The sequence below is a fragment of the Papaver somniferum genome, chromosome 5 (assembly GCF_003573695.1).
Source record: "Papaver somniferum cultivar HN1 chromosome 5, ASM357369v1, whole genome shotgun sequence".
Taxonomy (NCBI): domain Eukaryota; kingdom Viridiplantae; phylum Streptophyta; class Magnoliopsida; order Ranunculales; family Papaveraceae; genus Papaver; species Papaver somniferum.
In genome coordinates this window covers 172,169,744-172,188,107 of record NC_039362.1, presented here as the reverse complement: position 1 = coordinate 172,188,107, position 18,364 = coordinate 172,169,744, and the positions used below count along the sequence as shown (strand labels likewise).

The window sequence follows — 18,364 nt, the reverse complement described above, 5'->3', positions numbered from 1 at the left end:
ATACCAATGGATCAAAATTCAAGTGTAAATAACAAATCTTGAAAGAGTTAGAAGAAATGAGAGGAATGCTAAATAATAGAGGAGAAGTAGGCAGAAGACAATTGGATGAAGCTATAGAAGAAGCTGCGAAAACTCCATTTACAAGGGAAGTACAATTAGGAGGAATACCACCGAAATGCAATATGTCCGCATTAACCAGCATTTTTGATGGAACAACTTGTGCAATTCAACACATTAAAGCCTACGTGAGGTGCATGTTTCAATGGGAAAATCATGATGTTGTATTATGCAAGTATTTCGCATCCAGCTTAACAGGGGAGGCGTTAAAATGGTTCGAAAGTCCACCAAAGAATACAATAACATCATTCAATCATTTGCAGACTACATTCCTGGGGGCATATATAAGTAATAATTCTTCGCGACCTGGTATTGAAGACGTGTTTGGATTAAAACAAAGGATTGGTGAAAGTTTGAAGCACCTAACTAAAATATGGAGGACTATGTGTAGTGAAATGGCTGGCAGTGTAGATGAGAGATATCTTATATTATCATTTATCAATGCTATGTTTGCAACCAACCTATTGTATGTCTAAATTTTCAGAGTCAAGAATACGATCACAATGACTGAATTGCGAGAACTTTAAGAAGAATATATTTCTCTAGAGGAAAGGAAAAATGAAATGGAATCATACCCAGTTGCGAAAACATGTTCACAAACAGCGAATGCAAGCTTATTACCCAAGCTAATAAACACAGTAGCGAATACTTCACAAGTACAACAAGAGAAGGTGACGGGTAACAATCAACAGAAACTGGTTGCTATGGGAAGCCGAGATCAAGAGGAGTATGAAGGAGAAAGAAATTTCTACAATCGTGGTGGAAATAACAAGATTCAAAGACTCGATCAACCACAAGAAACTTTTGGAGGTCAAAGACAAAACTATAATAGAGGACAATGGGGTCACAAGGTAGTATGGAAAGAAATCAAGATGCCACCTCTAAATGCAAGTGTGGAGAAAATATGGGAAGCTATAATTTTGATGGATAATATACCAACACCATGGAACATGGGAACGGAACCACCTCCAAACCACAGAAGCCATGAGTTATGTTCTTATCATCATTTTCATGGACATACAACAAATGATTGCAGAAAGAATTATTCTGAGAATGACAGATCAAGGAAAACTAAACCACTTTTTGGTAGGTCAACCACAATCTCAACCATTGCCACCACCACCAGAACATCACAAAGTAAACATGATGAAAAAGAAGGAAATATTCTTCATAGAAGTTGGTGCAAAAACAAAGAATCTATTTTGTCACTCTATCATACATTCATACAAGACAATTGAAGATTTTCATGACAATGTTTTGAGTAGAGTGTTCGCAAGAGATAACGATGGAAGATAAATTATGAATATTGCGAAAATCTCGCGACTAAAGGAATGGCAAAAACAGATTATTTCTTTTACCGCAGAAGAAATCCCGGAAGGTGAAGAGGTACATGATAATCCATTGGTAGTAAAACTAGAAATTAATCCAAAACCGAAAGAAGATGAGGATGATGAAGCTGAAGATTCATGGGAAATTAATAAGATTCTAATCGATACTGGAAGCTCTGTGAATATCTTATTTTATCATACTTATAAAACTGTGGGAGGAAGAGATGATGATCTTATACCATCAACATATAAGATATATGGTTTTAATGGTACTGCCAACAAGCCTAAAGGGGAGGTTACTATGTGAATTCCATTGAAGGGGATATCTTCTGAAATCCTATTCTGTGTCGTTGATGTAGAGTCACCTTACAATGCATTAATTGGTCGACCTTGTCTACATGGGATTTTAGGTGTAGCTTCAACTTTCCACCAGTGCATCAAATTCCCTCACCCCAGCGGTGTAGGAATCATAAAGGGAGATTGGGTTGAAGGAAAGAGGTGTTACGAAACTGAGATAGAATCTTGCGAAGGAAGAGCAAACAAGAAGGAAAATTGGCGACACAAAATCAAAGAGACACAAAGAAGTGAGAGGTTGATGGTGGATGCAATCGAACGAAAAGAAGAAGATATGTTGCGAAACTAATGCTAGCTCAGAATAACAAAAATGATGAACATACTACTACCAAGGAAGCAGTAGCAGAAAATAACAAAGAAGCAGAGGATGGCAAAGGTAATAAAAATAAGAAATGTATGAATGATTAATTTGTTGCGACACTCTCGCAATAAGTAAAATTCTCAAAATACATTTTATTGAATGACAAAATTGAGATTGTGAAATGCAAATACGATATGATGATGTGCGAGAATCTCGCAGAGATAATAAATTTTACAGAAGACAATCAGAGAACAATGACAAAAGAGAAAGGGGAAAAACTTTATGGCGTACACCCTAGTTCGCGAATACAATTTCGCAAGAGGAAAATATAAGACCTAAAGTTCTTCATATAAGGGGATACCTGTTGCATGGCTCAGGGAAAGGCCACACCGCCACCGGAACCTGAGTTATGGAGATTTGGGGTCAATAAAGCCCATCTGGGAGAGGCACCTTGGATTCTCAGCTTAAGCATATGACTTAGGTTGGGTGACTAAGGTAATAAGGACTCTCCCAAGGAGTGCAAAATCTGATCAAGGCGCCGAGGTACACGGTTGAGTCAAGAGTGCTAGGGGCATTTGAAGCGTACCTTGCTATTCTTGACAAGTCTTGGCTTATACTACACTATGACCGAAGAAAGCCCCACTTAGGGTGCAGTCTCGTAACCATAAACCCTATAGGTAAAAGGGATAAGAGGCTGCGAAAACAACTGGTTGTTGTTAAGACCGGATGGGAGGAGCCAACCGTGTATGGTAGAGGTACGCCTCCTTGAAGGGGGAACCATGGGGAAGATAAGGGCGACACCCTCCATTAGGGAGCTGATAATTGTCTTAAGACGCAAATGTCATGAGGCTTTTTACTCGCAAGGGTATTAAGACTTGTCATATTTGTGCAACAATCCTGAAGAGGCAATAATACAAAAGAAAAATATAAGACGAGATCAATGGGTTTTCGAATGAAAGTGCGAAGACGTCCTGCAATTTCGTCGCAATACGGCAATGTCATGGGGCTTTATTTTCGCAAGAATATTTAGGCATGTCATATTGTCGCAACATTCCTGAAGAGGCCATAATACAAAAGAAAAAGTTAAGGCAAGATCAATGGGTTTTTGCATGAAAGTGCAAGAACGTCCTGCGATTTTGCCGCAATGACAAGAGGTGGCATAATAACCTTTAATTAGGAAGGAAAAATAAGACCACACAGCAATGAGATTTTGAAAACAATCAAAATTCACTTCGCGTAAGATTGTGAAATTAGACATAAATAACTGCAAAGTTGAGGAAGAAAATAAGAAAAATCTGCAAAATCTCTCATTTGGATACAAATAACAGAGGTAAGTATGGGAATGAATGAAATCAGAAAATGTTATTTGTCTCCATATGATAGATTTACACAAAATTTCAACTCATATGATTATATCGATTAATTGTATTGCAAGGAAGAATTGTTTTAATGAATGCAGGTCAAAATGAAAGAAACTCATATATTAAGGAATATGAGGAACCAAAAGAATTCGCAAATATACAGAAAGAAGGAATAAATGTACAAGTATTACATAAGATCAAAGAAAGAAACAAAGACTACTTCTTAGTTGATCCTTCATCATCTTCATCAGACTTGTTCCCTTCTTCGTCTGCATCAGAACTTTCATCTCCATCAGAACCTTCATCACCATCAGATTCTTCATCATCAGCTTCTCTATCAGAAATAATCAGACTGGGAATATTCTTTGGGATCTCCTCCAAGAGACAAGGATAATCAGAATGAGGAATACTATGGTCATCACAAACCATTTGGATAGTTTGATTGCGAAAATGCATAGAATCATTCTTAAAGTTCGCAACAGTGATCTTGATTTGATTCTTTAATCTAGAATACTTGTCGTTGCGAGAAGAAAGATTCTTTACGAGTTCCTCTTTTTCAACTTCAAGTTCCTCAATCTTTTCAAGATATCTACTTTCAGAATCTGCGAGCAAAAGGCAATCAACTAATAACTTGATCAAAATTCATAAGAAACAAAAGATTAGTAAAGAAGAACAGTTAATAACCTTCTCTGTCATAAATCATATCTCTAATCATGGCTGTATGCTCAACTTGGAGACTAACATTTACACCTAAATCTTTTCTGGCATCGTCTAAGATTTTTGCAGCCCAAGCGAATTCATCCTCATTACTTATAAGAAGACGAGAACGAATTTGGTTTTCTCTTTCGCAGAGCTCGATGTTCTTGCGGTTAGCTTCATCTCGTTCAAGTTGAACTTCAAGAAGGGTCTCTTGGAATTTCGCCAAAGCCTTAGCACCTTGATCAGAGATGCGATCCTTATCATCTATGAGACCGCTAATTTTGGTTCTCAATTCATTGATTTTCTCTTTAGAATTAAGAAGGAGACGCTTAAATCGGTTGGCTAAGCCTAAACTAGATCTATGGTCAATTTCTAAAAGGCGAAATTTGGATCTTAGCTCATTCAGGGAAAGAGACGAAATTTTATCATTTGAGAAACTATTTAAAGATTTATTAAGACGCTCAAGAAAGGTATCATTATCCAAGGCATTAGGAAATGAACGAAGAATGGTAGCTTCATCAGAAAGACCATAAATGTATGCAAAAAGGATCAATTAAATAAGATAAAACAAAAGGATGAATGAATGAAGGGAAAGGAGAAAAGTAACATACCATAGAGCTGATTATCAGCTTGCTGAAGACTAGAGATTTTGTTCTTATACGAAGAAGAATCAATTTCTAGTTGTCTATTTTTCTCGCGAAGACATTTGACTTCAGCTTCCAGTTCCTCATTCTTTGTGCAAAATTGAAGATTCTTCTTTTCAAGAATTTTGCGTCTCCTCTCCAGATCTGAGGAAACAGCAAAAGAAGTTTTTCCATCCTGCGAGAAAATATAAAAAGTATTAAAATAGAAAGAGATTTTGAGTTAAAACAATGAAGAAGTAAAAGAGTGAAAGCCATACCAGACTATTAAGAGAATGCAGGAAATTGGGAGTCACTGATCTAGAAACTCCGCGAAAAGAATTATCACCATCCAACAAAGGAACATCGCAAATTGTAGCGAGAGATTTACAGGTATTAGCGAATTGACTATCTCCCATTCCTTTCAAAGAATCAGAAAAGAGGCCAGAGAGTTTAGCCATAGACGATTCAGATGGAGAATCTTCATTTGCAGCAAGGTCATCATTATCCTCATCATCCTCAGAGTTTTCATGAGAAGGAATATTTGAAGGAGAGTAAGAACGGACTTTTCTTTTCTTTGAAGGAGGAGAAGTTGGTTTTTCCCTGCGAAGAGCACCTTTATCTTTATCACTAGTCTTCGTAACATTGGCAGGTTCTTCTATTTCAGCAATAACCTTCACACACAGATAGAAATAAGAAATGGAAACAACAGTATACTGTTTAGAAATAAGAGAATATTTCTTACCTCATCTGTATATGAGGGAAGAGCTAACAAGGTACAAGTCTTCCCAATCCTGTTATAACTATCTTTCAGTTTTTGGATCTGTAGAATGTCACAAGAGTCAGCGAACAAAAGAGTAAAGAAAAATAAAGAAATATAAAGTGAGCAAAACTGGAAGAAACATACCTCTTTCTCCTTCTCGGTCCAAGAGAATACCCAAGGTTGATAGGTAGCGAGATTCTCAGGAAGAACATTTGACCCAGCAATGTAAGGTCCTTTTAGCATCAAGGGAAAAACACACCATTTATCATCTTTGGATTGGCGAGGAGTTGTGTTTTTACCAGAATGCCAATCAATGTCTTGCATGAGTATTTTGGCTTCATCAATGTTATCTTTTCTTTTCAAACGAATACCCCAGCGAGTATTCTCTTTCTTCATGGAGATCAATTCATAATTTTCAAAGAAACTCGCTACTGTGTATTTCTCAGCAATTATCTCCAAATCTGCGAATTTAGGATCCCTAAGTTCTTTGGAGTATAGAGATCCTTTACCAGCACCACGATTAGCGAACTCTAACATCAGACGGATGCAATCCCCACTCAATTGGAAAATAGCTCGCAAAAATCCCGAGTGAGCAAGAATTTCATAGAACAGAGGAATATCTGGGTCATAAAGAGGAATGGGGAGACCTGCGAGAATTTGACTTAGCGAAATTATGATTGATTGATCATCACAATATTGATCAGAGAAAAGTTTGATAGAAAAATTGATTTGGCACTTTCACCAGGAATGGTAGAAAGTGTGAAACCTTTCTCTGCAAGATCTTTTTGGACGTCTTTTAAGTTTTTCTCATGTTTATGGCCACTTGGAGGCATATTTGAATATAAAGTATGGGAATGAATAAAAAGTAAGAAGATTGAAGAGGGAAGGATTACAGTAGCGGAACTTACGGAAGAACAATAGAGTTGCAGAGATGAGAGAATAAAAAAAGAAGAGAAAGTAAAAAGAAAGTGGAAAGAAAAGTAAGAAGAATATATAAAGAAGATTTTTTACTCGAAGAAATAAACACCATTAAGACGAAAAGACATGAGCGGTTGAAAAGCAGCGGTTACAGAAGACGTGTCAAGAAATAGATGGAAGAAAGAATACGTGTGATAAATGCAGAATATGAAGAGATGAACAGTTGCGACATCTCTCACATCATTCTCTACTTTGCAGAGAAGATATGAGAAGAGGCAAGATGTAGGATCAGAATCTCGCAACAATAATGCCTCAGCGAAATTATCAACAACACAACACAACAGCGTCACATAACAATTTTAGAAGTGATATAATAAACGACGTCAGCTAAAATCATGAGAAGAATGTAATGATTCTGCGAAAATAATAAAGTTTGCGAGATTAATATTTGTGAGGTTGCGAATGTCGCAAGACATATCCGAAAATAAAGGACAGATTAGCTGTCATCCACTAGGTACTTCCCTATAAATAGTCGTTCAATTTTAAAGGAAAGAAAGAGATCTTTTTTGAGTAAGAAACAAGTAAATAGGAGAGAGAAAATATAGAGCAGTGGTTATTCTTGATTCCTTTATCTTTTCTTGTAAGATTGTTCAAAGATTCATCAATAAAATTAAGATTGTTAATCTAAAAATGAGTTGAGTGTTAATGAAATCATATGAGGGGTGTAGTGTAGGATTTTCTGCAACTACATAAACAATGAGATGTCATAACGCAGGTATGACTTAAAAACTAGTACTTGGTAATTCTATCTTGCAAATCGTTTTGCGTGAAAATTTTGTTGTGAGTTCAGTCTTTATCAGTACCATTTCCCATATAGAATATCAGTTTTAAGTTTGTTGTTATTTTCTAGAAGTCGTTTTAAAGTTCTATGGCCAAAACTAACTTCTAATTTTTGTTGCATCTAAAAGTTTGAAAAGTCACTTTCAAAGGTACCCAAACATCTTCTTCTTTGGTATCCAAATGACAAAACTTGTCATGACACGGATGATTCTGGAATGGTTTTCTCAGTTTTAGTATATTCAATATCAAGAGATTACAACAGACCCTTTATACAAGATTACATCATAATAAAAAAGGAAAACAGAATAACCGAAAATACAAGCTAATTAACTCCAAAATATATGAGAATAATATCTAAGATACCAAAGATATGGTGTATATTTCAACACCCCCCCGCAACCTCAAGATGGTGATGAACTTATCTTGAGGTTGTTTATCAAAAAACGAAGCCTAGGTGAGGATAATGGCTTCGTAAAGAGATCAGCAAGTTAAAATTCAGAGGAAACATAAGGCAGCTTGATTGTCTGTTGCTTGAAGTGATGGCGTACGAAATGGCAGTCGATTTCAATGTGTCTTGTACGCTCATGAAACACATCATTATGTGCATGCGATATGAATAGCTGCTTTGTTGTCACAGTAAAATGGAGTAGAGCCTGTCAATTCCCATATCACTAAGGAGCCATCTTAATAAAAAAAATTCTGAAGTGGTGTGAGCCATTGCTCGATATTCAGCCTCAGCACTAGAACGAGAGACAACTGATTGTTTCTTGCTTCTCCAAGAAATAAGAGAGTTACCTAAGAACAAGCAGTAACTTGTTGTTGATCGTCTGTCAGTGATATCCCCAGCCCAATCTGAGTCAGTATAAGCACGGAGACAAAGGTATGACGTGGAAGACAAATTCAATCCTTGATACAATGTTCCCTTCACATATCGTAGAATACGAAGAACTACAACAAAATGGGATGTACGAGGAGCATCCATGAACTGACTAACGACATGAACATCGTAACTGATATCTGGCCTGGTGATAGTCAAATAGTTGAAACTGCCTACAAGCTGACAGTACAAGGTTGGGTTTGGCAAATATTTTCCATCAGTAGGACTGAACTTGACATTCATCTCTAGAGGGGTTTCAACCATCTTACTGTCAGTTAACCCGGAACGAGAAATAATGTCTGAAACATACTTGACTTGAGAAATTAAGTACCCAGCTGGAGATTTATCGACTTCGATACTAAGGAAATATTTTAATGGTCCAAGATATTTCACCTCGAAACATGAACTCAAGTAAGATTTCAAGGCAGTGATTCCATCTGTGTCATCACCTGTAATTACCATATCATCGACATATATAAGTAAAAGAACCATACCCTTGTCTGAGGATTTGGTGAAAAGTGTTGAATCATATGGACTTTGAGTGTAACCATGTCTAATAACAGCAGTAGAGAATTTTTCAAACCAAGCAAGTGATGGTTGTTTGAGCCCGTATAATGCTTTGCGCAACCTGCAAACTTGATTTGGAAGATGAGCAAGTCCTGGAGGTGGTCGCATATAAACTTCTTCTTGAAGTTCTCCATGGAGAAATTCATTCTTAACGTCCATTTGGTGAAGATTCCAGTTACGAGCTGAAGCAACAAATATAAGAGCACGAACAGTAGTCATACGAGCAACTGGGGTAAAGGTTTCTTCATAATCAATTCCATATTCCTGGGTGAAACCTTGAGCAACAACGCGAGACTTACATCGATCTAGTGTACCATCTGACTTGGTTTTCACTTTGAAAAACTATTTTCTCCCAACTACAGGCTTTCCTGGAGGTAAATCAACCATATCCCATGTACCAACATTTTTATGTGCAGTCAATTCATCTCCCATAGAATATTGCCATTATGGAATTGTTGTTGCTTCCCTGTAGTTATTTGGTTCATAAACAGAAAGAATAGTTGTTAATGAACAATAAATATCAGACAACATAGCTGGCGGCCATCGATTACGAGGAGGCAGTTGCTCTACTTCATTCACTAGATTCCTATTCAAAGTTGCATTGTCAGGATGTGCCATAGAGTGATCATAGATAAGATCATTGATACTTGGAGTGATTTTAGAAGTGGATTCAGGAATGACTGAGTTCGGAACTGAGATAAAGGAATCTGATGGTGAGGAAGCTATATTGAGAGAAGCAGAATCATCAAAAGGATCTATATAAGTGAAAGATTCGAAGGAGGAAAACTTACTATTAGGAAGAGACCAGAATGGTATTTGTTCCCAGAACGTAACATGATGAGAAACTCTTAACTTACGAATCTCAGGGTGATAACACCGATAACCCTTTTGCTCAATTCCATATCCTAAAAACACATACATTGTATTCTTTTTGCTAAAGCTTATTATGTTCTCGATCTGTGAGAAGAACAAAGCAAGTGGAGCCAAAGACACGTAACTCAGAGTAATTTGGTTTCTTCTTGAATAAACACTCATATGGAGATATTCCTCCTATAACAACAGTTGGAACTCGATTGATTGTGTATACTGCAGTGAGGACAGACTCTCCCCAAAAGTTAGAGGGAACGGAAGAGGATAACAGGTGGGTTCTAGCAGTTTCTACAATGTGTCGATGTTTTCGTTCAGCAATACCATTTTGCTCAGGGGTTTCAGTACAAGATAGTTGAAGAATTGTACCTTGAGATTTGAGAAAATCTTTGAAGGGGTTGGATATGTATTCACCTCCTTGATCTGCACGAAAGACTTTAATGGTTTTTGCAAACTGAGTTTTAATCATTTGAGAAAATTCAGTATATATTCTTAAGAAATATAATCTTGAGCTAAATAAATATATCCAAGTATAGTGACTAAAGTCATCAATGAATATGACATAATAAAGAGCTCCTCCCTTAGAAGCAATGGGAGCCTTTCCCCAAACATCAGAGTGAACAAGATCAAAAGGAGCATGAGAAACATAATTACTTTTACAGAATGGAAGAGCAGCTTGTTTACCAAGTTTACAAGCAATGTAATGAGGATCTCTGTCTATAGGAACACTGCCTAATAATCCTTTATTGAACGTATATGTGAGACGGGAAAAAGAAACATGACCTAACTTAGTGTGCCAAGAAATAAAAGGGGAAGACTCTGAAGTGGAAGGAGTGGACGTAACAGCTGCAACAATAGAGTTCTTAGATTGTCTGGGAATAACAAGAAATTCTAGTAGGTACAAGCAAGCAACTCTACGGCCTATCCAAAATGCCTTTTTTGTCTTGGAATCCTGTATAGCACAGCCAGATGAAAAGAAGAAGATGTTAAACCCTTAATTACATAGCTGACCAATGGAAATAAGGTTCATCTTGATTTGAAGAACAAATAAGACATCTGGTATTTGTATCTTATTTGTAACCTTAACATGCCTAATATGGCTGGCAGTTATTTTTGATCCATCTGCTGTGTGAATTTTCGGTGTCACAATAGGATGCATACTCTCAAAAAATGTAGAATTAAATGTCATATGATTTGACGCACCGGAGTCTAGAAACCAATCAGTTGTAAATATACCGGAGGAAGCCGAGAAAGCAGTAGCTGTTGAAGAGTTGTTACCAATTGAGAGTGCTTGTTTAAGCATCTCCTGAATCTCAGCAAGGTTGTTGTTTGACTCATGCAATTTCTCTAATACTGGTGCAGCAGTGATAGGACCTGCCAATTATGAAGGAGCACCATTTGTTCTTATCTTTTCTCTTATATTTCTAGACGATGGAGACGTACAATTATGCACAGTATGTCCAATGGCCTTGCAATACTTACATTGACGTGTGCCTGATGGTACGTTATTCTGATTTATTATACTATGAGAAGGATTTTGCACTGGTACACTTGGTTGCAGTGTGCAGTTCTTTGCAAAATGTCCAAAATTCTTACAATTGTGACACTGCACTTGAGACAAGTCACGGTAGGATGAGGAATTTCTCTGAAAATTAAAATTTGAAGGAACAACAAACACAGTTTCAACATCTGGTTGATTCCTTTACGAGTTTCTTTAGCGATGAGTTCAGAAAGTGCAACTTCTACTGTTGGAAGAGGAGATCGATGGAGAATTGATGCTCTGGATGACTCAAATTCTTCTCTTAACGCCATCAACAATTGAACAAGCCGAGACTCTTCTCTATATTTCTGCCATAACTCTATGTCAGCTGTCCATTTTGGTTCCATGAGAGCGAGTTGGTTCCAAATAAGTGACATTTCTGATGAAAATCTGTCACAGTCTGATCATGTTGTTGTTTCAACAAACCAATGTCTTGCTCAAGCTCATACCTTTGAGAAAAATTGATTTGAGTATACCTCTTCTCGAGAAAGTCCCACGCATCTTTTGCTACTTCAAAGCTGGTTAACTGCATACTAATAGAAATGATCACTGTGTTGTCGATCCAAGTGAGGATCTTATGATTGTTGATTTCCCATTCTTCCATAGGATCTTTTGATGGTGGATCTTTTGATTGTGGATCCTTCTGAGTGCTGCTGCTTGATTTAGGGCACTTTTCTTTGCCGTCAATATACTTCCAGATATTCTTGCCTTTGAGATAACTTCTCATCAAAAAGGACCAGTGATTATGGTTGGTACCATCAAACTTGACAGTAATGGGTTAGATATCTTCACGAGACATGATAGAAAAACATGATTTCTGGACTAGGATATATAAATAAAAAGGAATAAAATCGGTCTAAAAAAGAAGAGAATACCTTACAACTCTGGTTTTGATTTGCAGCGGAAATGTGTTTCAGATCGATTTTGGCTCTGATACCATGACAAAACTTGTCATGACACAGATGATTCTGGAATGGTTTTCTCAGTTTCAATATATTCAATATCAACAGATTACAACAGACCCTTTATACAAGATTACATCATAATAAAAAAAGAAAACAGAATAACCGAAAATACAAGCTAATTAATACACAAAATATATGAGAATAATATCTAAAGATACCAAAAATATGGTGTATATTTCAACACCAAACACCCTATTGGTTTAATCATGTAAGAACGCATGTAAGAACGCATTAAGTCTGGACCACATAATCGTACTAACGGAATTCTTCGGAGTATACATATATTCCAAATCTCTTTGCACGGGAAACAAATATATATTCAAGATGTAGATGTCAAACAAGAAAATGGAAGCAGCAGGTAATGCATGCTATGAGCAATCCAACAAGAATTCCAATATTGCAGCTGCTGTTGCGGCTTAAACAGGTAATAAATGTTTTAATGCATGGAGACATAAGACATTAAGCCATAGCCGGCCAGTGAAATTCTTCAGAGTTGCCTATCAATAGCGAAAATCTGCCACTCAACAGCATGACTAATACCAGGAAACTTAGGTATCCTCCCAAGAACACACTTGTAAACCGCATAAACAAACGCGGCCACGGTCAGAATAAACGTAACATCATGACTAAGTTTCAACAATTCAAACTTAAACCCAATCTGTTCCATTGTATCGGCACCCACTAGTACTTTCTTAGCCAATTCAGGAACCAGAACCATGATCTCCATTACCAAAGCTTGTTGTGAATTAAACCTCACAAACCTACTAAAATTCCTGTCTCTAATAATCCCAAGGTAAAGAGTTAAGAGTATAAATATACCAGGTATTGCTTTGTAGAATTCCAGCAATGGTATAAGTGGATTAAATGGTAGTTCTAATATAGGGTATTTGTGGAATAAATAAGTTCCATATTTTAACCCGTTCAAGAACGGAATCAAATTTACTAGTACTGAAACTAGTCTATCTGTAGCTGGGATTGGTTGAGCATGTTGATACGATGATGATGATGAAGCCATGCATACTGTTGGCGTTGTCTTCTTCTTCAATGGGGGTGATGAGAAAAAGTTAGGGTTATGAAGAAGGAACGGTGATGGGTTTTGTAATTTGTGCGTGATTATGGGTTTAGCTGTGGCTTTAAGTTTAAGTGATGGTGTTCTTGATGATGATGATGATCTGTGAGTGCTGAAGGGGAGAAAGGTTGATGACGAATGAAAAGAAAAGGGTTTTCTACCGAAGGTTTGTTTATGATTATAGCAACGATGGATTGACGGGGAACGAAGAAGGAGATTAACGGTAGAAGAGGCCATTGAAGGGTGATGATGATAGGACTCAAACACCAAAACGATGGTTATTGATTTATTTATAGAGAACAAGAAAGTGGAATCCTAATTGGTAATTGTATCCAATAATAGGCCCGCTTGAAGGCCCAAGTAGAATATTGCCGGCCGGAGGTTCCAAACTACCGGTGGCAGTAGGCTTAGTTCGGTATTGTTACGGTTTTTGGAAAAGCACTTTTCTGCAGTGCGTTGTTCTGCTGTGCGTTGTTGTGCTGTGTTGGGAGTAAAAAGCAGTTAGATGTTTGGTAAAAAATTAATTAAAATTAAAATTGATTAAAAAAGCTACCAAACTGTTTGGTAAAATATTAAATTCAATCGGTGTTGTTGTAGCGAATGACAAAAACAGGCTTATCTCTGAAAATTTTTTTACTTAATTTTATTAGCTTAAAAATAATTCATTTTTTTATTATTAAATTATAAATATAAAAATATTAAATTTACTACTGGTCACTATTATTATGATTGTTAAAAAAAATAGTTTACTTAACCACTTTTTAATATATATATATATAATTTTCAAACAAAAAATCAAAGTTAAATTAATTAATTAATTAATTTTTATCTTTTTAATAAGGACAAATTAAAGGAATTGGTATATAAAATAATTTGAAAATAAAAATGATAATTTTTAAGGAATAAAATACAAGAAATAAAAAATTGATTGTATATAAATTTAAAGGCAAGTTTTATCATTTATAAAATAAACTAGGGATAAGAATGACAAATCAAGCATTAAATTTGGGTGGGACCGCAGCTTATGCTTTTCTAACTTTTAAAAGCTCCTCCTCCACCGGTTTTAAAAGTTGAGGAATTTGGCAAGTGCTTTTGATAAAAAACACTTTAGTTTTTTTTACCAAACACTAATTTCAGAAATTATTGACATATATAAATTTTGAAAGTGGTTTTGCAAAAAATAAAAACATTACCAAATCCAGTCTTAATAAGAGCGATTGTGTAATTTCTATGCGTGCCTGTGGGCATCATTCTTATGAAATTCTCGACTAGGGATACCGAATTCATATGATTATGCATAGCGTCCATCAATCTCAACATCCATTCTTCTTAATATAAAGGAGAATGACTTTGATGATGTGGCGGACTCAGATTAAATTTAGGCTTTCCTATCTGACGTGTCATCACAATCAGAAAATATTGAAAAGGCACGCCGCTTGGTGTCGTTATGAGTGGCTGGGTAAGACACATTCTGAAGAGCCGTTTCTCTCAGTTCCCAAGAGTTTGGCTTGAAACGTTGCCTCCAGCGACTTACATTTTATACGTAACGCAGCCAACAGATTCAACATAACCTTCTAATTATTAGAAACGGGTTTAGAAGAAAAAGATACATGGAACAGGGAAGAGCGTGATGCAACCTTTTGATTCTCATTCTACTTTACAAGATCGGATTCTACCTTTTGATTCGCTATCTACTTTGATTTTGAGATTAATTTTGAGAACCAGCAACAACTTATTATGTAACGCGTAATCTTTTTGGTTGATTTACACAGATAAGTCTCCATTAATTTTTCATTCAGACTTCAAATACATATCTTCGTTTGAACTATTTAATTTATGACAGTATGCAGTTAGTGTTATAGTTTTTAAAGTGAAAATGGTTTGCAGGGGTGTTGGAAGTTAAACTAAGATATGGTGATTGGTTTGTGGATCAACATATGATATTTGAAAGTTCGGATTAACTAGAAGAGCAAGTTGTGTCGGTTGCTTGTTTAGAGTTTTACTATGTTTAGAGTTTCTTTGTATTTCTAGAAGTGTGCTTTATTTAGAGTTTGATTTTATTAGATAAGTACTTTGAGTGATCATCAAGTTTGTGAGACTATAAGTAGGTTGTTAAGCCATGAGTTAGTGTACACCAAATTGATTATTAATGTAATCGTTTTTATTAGCTTCCGCGTGTGCTCTCCTCTCTCTTGCTCGATCCTACATATGATATCAAAGCAAGGTGAGAGGAAGGGAGAGGAGAAGGAGAAAGAGTTGGGGAAAATTATAGAAATTTTATTTTTTTTCGTTTTAGGGTTTAAGAGAAAATCGTTGTTTGGTGCTGCAATAAGGAGTTTTACGTGGAGAAGAGAGACGTTGATGTTTCTGTACGTAGTTGAGTTTTTTCCGGAACAAGAAGGCTGCAAAAGAAGATTGACGTTGTGATTAATTAACTTGAACGAGAAGACTGCGAAAGAAGACTTGTCAAAGTCGTGTTGTTGTACGTAGTTGAGCTGAAGAGATGTATCTCAGATGGTGAAACAAGGACTGAAACTAGCTTGATGCCATTGAATTCCTTTGATGGAAGGTGGTGATTGCTGTTAATATGAGGAAGAGAACCGAGATGAGTTAAATAAGTCGTTAGGGTTAGGGTTATCACGTGAAGATGAAGATGAAGAAAGCCGTGGAGTCTGCTGCATAATGTTGCAGAGAAGGTTCTAAGAAGAAAAAAAGACAGACGAAAATTGTTGCTGACGGAGATTGCTGCAGCAATATATATTTGAGGTTGTGTACGACAGCAAGAAAGTAAGTAGACTGCGAGGAAGATTTGCTTCCAGTTAATGGTGCGACGTTGCTGGCGATTTTCTTTTTCAAGACGACCTAAAAATCGGGTGAGAACTGGTTCCGCTGGTTTACAGGGATATGTTGGTTGCAACCTAAGTTTAACTGACTAGTTTGGTCAGTTTGAGCTTAATTAACGAGCTTGGTGATGGAGTTTGAGTTGTTTCCAGCGATTGATGAGTTGCAAAGAGAATGGTTGCTCCTATTGTTGACAGGGAAAGCTCGAGCCCGTGTTAGATTAAAGAAAAGGTTGTTGCTGCCATTAACGAAGCTGTTTCCATTGAATGGAAGATTTGTCGATGATGATCATAAGTTAAGAACTCGAGCATGATTGTGATGATGGGACACTGATAATGTCGTGATTGATAGAAGGATTCTGTGATGAAGAGAAGAGTATAAGAACGTGGTGGTGATGCTGCCGTTGTTGCCAGTAATGGAGTTGGTGTTGATCAAAGGTGTACGGAAGGTGGTGGTTGCTCGGTTATGGGGCGACGTTTGCTAGAGATTTAGGGTTTCACAACCCTAAGATCAGGTAAGAACCGGCGTAAAAAACAAAAACAAAAACAAAAAAAACAAAAAGGAAAGTGTTATTGGAAGATTGTTACAGAGGTTAACAAGTTACAGGAGAACTGTTACAGGTGAACACAAGTGTGACAAAAGAATGTCACAGTTAAGTGTTACTGATGAATTGCTACAGATGCGTAACAGAAGCAAATTGACAGTTGTGACAGGGGCGTGAGGAAAGACTTTAACAGAAAATAAGTGTGACAGTATCTTGCAGAGGCGTTGCAGAGAGCAGATTTGATTTTTTGAAGTTTGGAAGAGCTTTGGGTGAGTGGTTGATTAGACGGGTTAAGTCATGGATTCGAAATAGACGCAAGAGAAGATCAAAGTTGGTATTGCAGTCAGGAAGGACTGGCACAGTTTGATGAAGTTGATCGAATTCAGAAACTTAGAATGACAAGGTATTGTTGGGTGGTGATGTTTGAGCTTAAGGGCGGATGATAGGAGTTTAAGCTCTAACATGTTAAGCTTAATGGTGATTGAAGAGTTTGTGGCAGAAAATTGGAAGTCTTACAAAGTGTGGCAGACTTTGTGTTAGTTATTGCTTGTGGCAGAAGCGTAAAAAGAGAAAGATTGTGAGAGAATCTTGTAAAAACAAAGATGTGTAAAAGTTTCAACTCTAACAAGCGTGACTGGAACAAAGAAGAAAAGAAGAAACAACAACAATGTTGTGAAGAAAGAGAAGTTAATCACCAGGTGGTGATGAGAGAGTGTTGAGTTTGAGACGTCACAAGGTTGTGAGCTTGAAACAAGATTGTAGGCGAGTAAATTCTACAAGTTGAGTGAAGCAATCCGAGTGTGAATTTGGCTAAGAGTTGTGTGAAGTAATCCCAGTGGGGATTTGTCTTAGATAAGTGAAGAAATTCCAGTGTGGAATTTGAAGAGTGTGGAAATCCTTCCTGTAAAGTAGGTAAACAAGAGTTGAGTGGATGAGCAATGCTCGATGATGAGTTTTTTTTTGTGTTTGATAAGCAAGTTGTATAGAGCATAATGAGGTGTTTCTAGCTTGCTAAAAGGTTTGTGTTCCACTGCGATGAAGAAGAATGTGAAGTGAGTGTTTTATGATTACTGTGAAGAAGATTGGTTTGTGAATTGAGTTTGATAATGATGACGGAATTCTGGAATGAGAAAAGACAAGAACGTGCTAACGTTTATCAATGAAAGAAGAGGAATGGTAAATGATAAAGCACAAGGACGTGCAAACGTTTATCAATGGAAGAAGATGATTACGGAATTCTCGTTGAAAGATATCTTGGTTTAAGGGAGGATGTTGGAAGTTAAACCAAGATATGGTGATTTGGTTCCTGGATCCAGTCCCAGTGGATCAACTGCTGCAGTTGACGCAGTCAAGTTGGATCAACACACGTTGTTGACACACTGTGCGATATTTGGAAGTTCGGGTTAACTAGAAGAGCAAGTTGTGTCGGTTGCTTGTTTTAGAGTTTTACTATGTTTAGAGTTTCTTTGTGTTTCTAGAAGTGTGCTTTATTTAGAGTTTGATTTTATTAGGTAAGTACTTTGAGTGATCATCAAGTTTGTGAGACTATAAGTAGGTTGTTAAGCCATGAGTTAATGTACACCAAACTTATTATTAATGTAATCGTTTTTATTAGCTTCCGCGTGTGCTCTCCTCTCTCTTGCTCGATAATGTTACACAACGCTGACAAGGGTGAAGTACTTCAGACTATATATGCCGATAGCTAGATTATCACATATAATTCACAAAATATATTTTCGAATAGGAAAAATTATTGACGGGCAAGCTACTTATTCAGTGTAAGCTAGAGAACT

The 18,364-nt window shown here is 36.7% G+C and overlaps 2 protein-coding genes across 2 annotated transcripts; both read right to left on the bottom strand.

Annotated features, from left to right (window-relative positions):
* Nucleotides 1–7,932: 7,932 nt before the first annotated feature.
* LOC113280067 (uncharacterized mitochondrial protein AtMg00810-like) lies at nucleotides 7,933–9,177 on the bottom strand. Its single transcript, XM_026528712.1, has 2 exons — nucleotides 9,106–9,177; nucleotides 7,933–9,009 (listed from the first exon to the last, which is right to left on the bottom strand). Exons 1-2 carry the CDS (start codon nucleotides 9,175–9,177, stop codon nucleotides 7,933–7,935), a joined length of 1,149 nt encoding a protein of 382 aa, XP_026384497.1.
* A 3,427-nt stretch (nucleotides 9,178–12,604) lies between these two features.
* Nucleotides 12,605–13,132, bottom strand: LOC113280066 (protein TIC 20-II, chloroplastic-like). The gene has a single exon (XM_026528711.1). It carries the CDS (start codon nucleotides 13,130–13,132, stop codon nucleotides 12,605–12,607), a length of 528 nt encoding a protein of 175 aa, XP_026384496.1.
* Nucleotides 13,133–18,364: the final 5,232 nt, after the last annotated feature.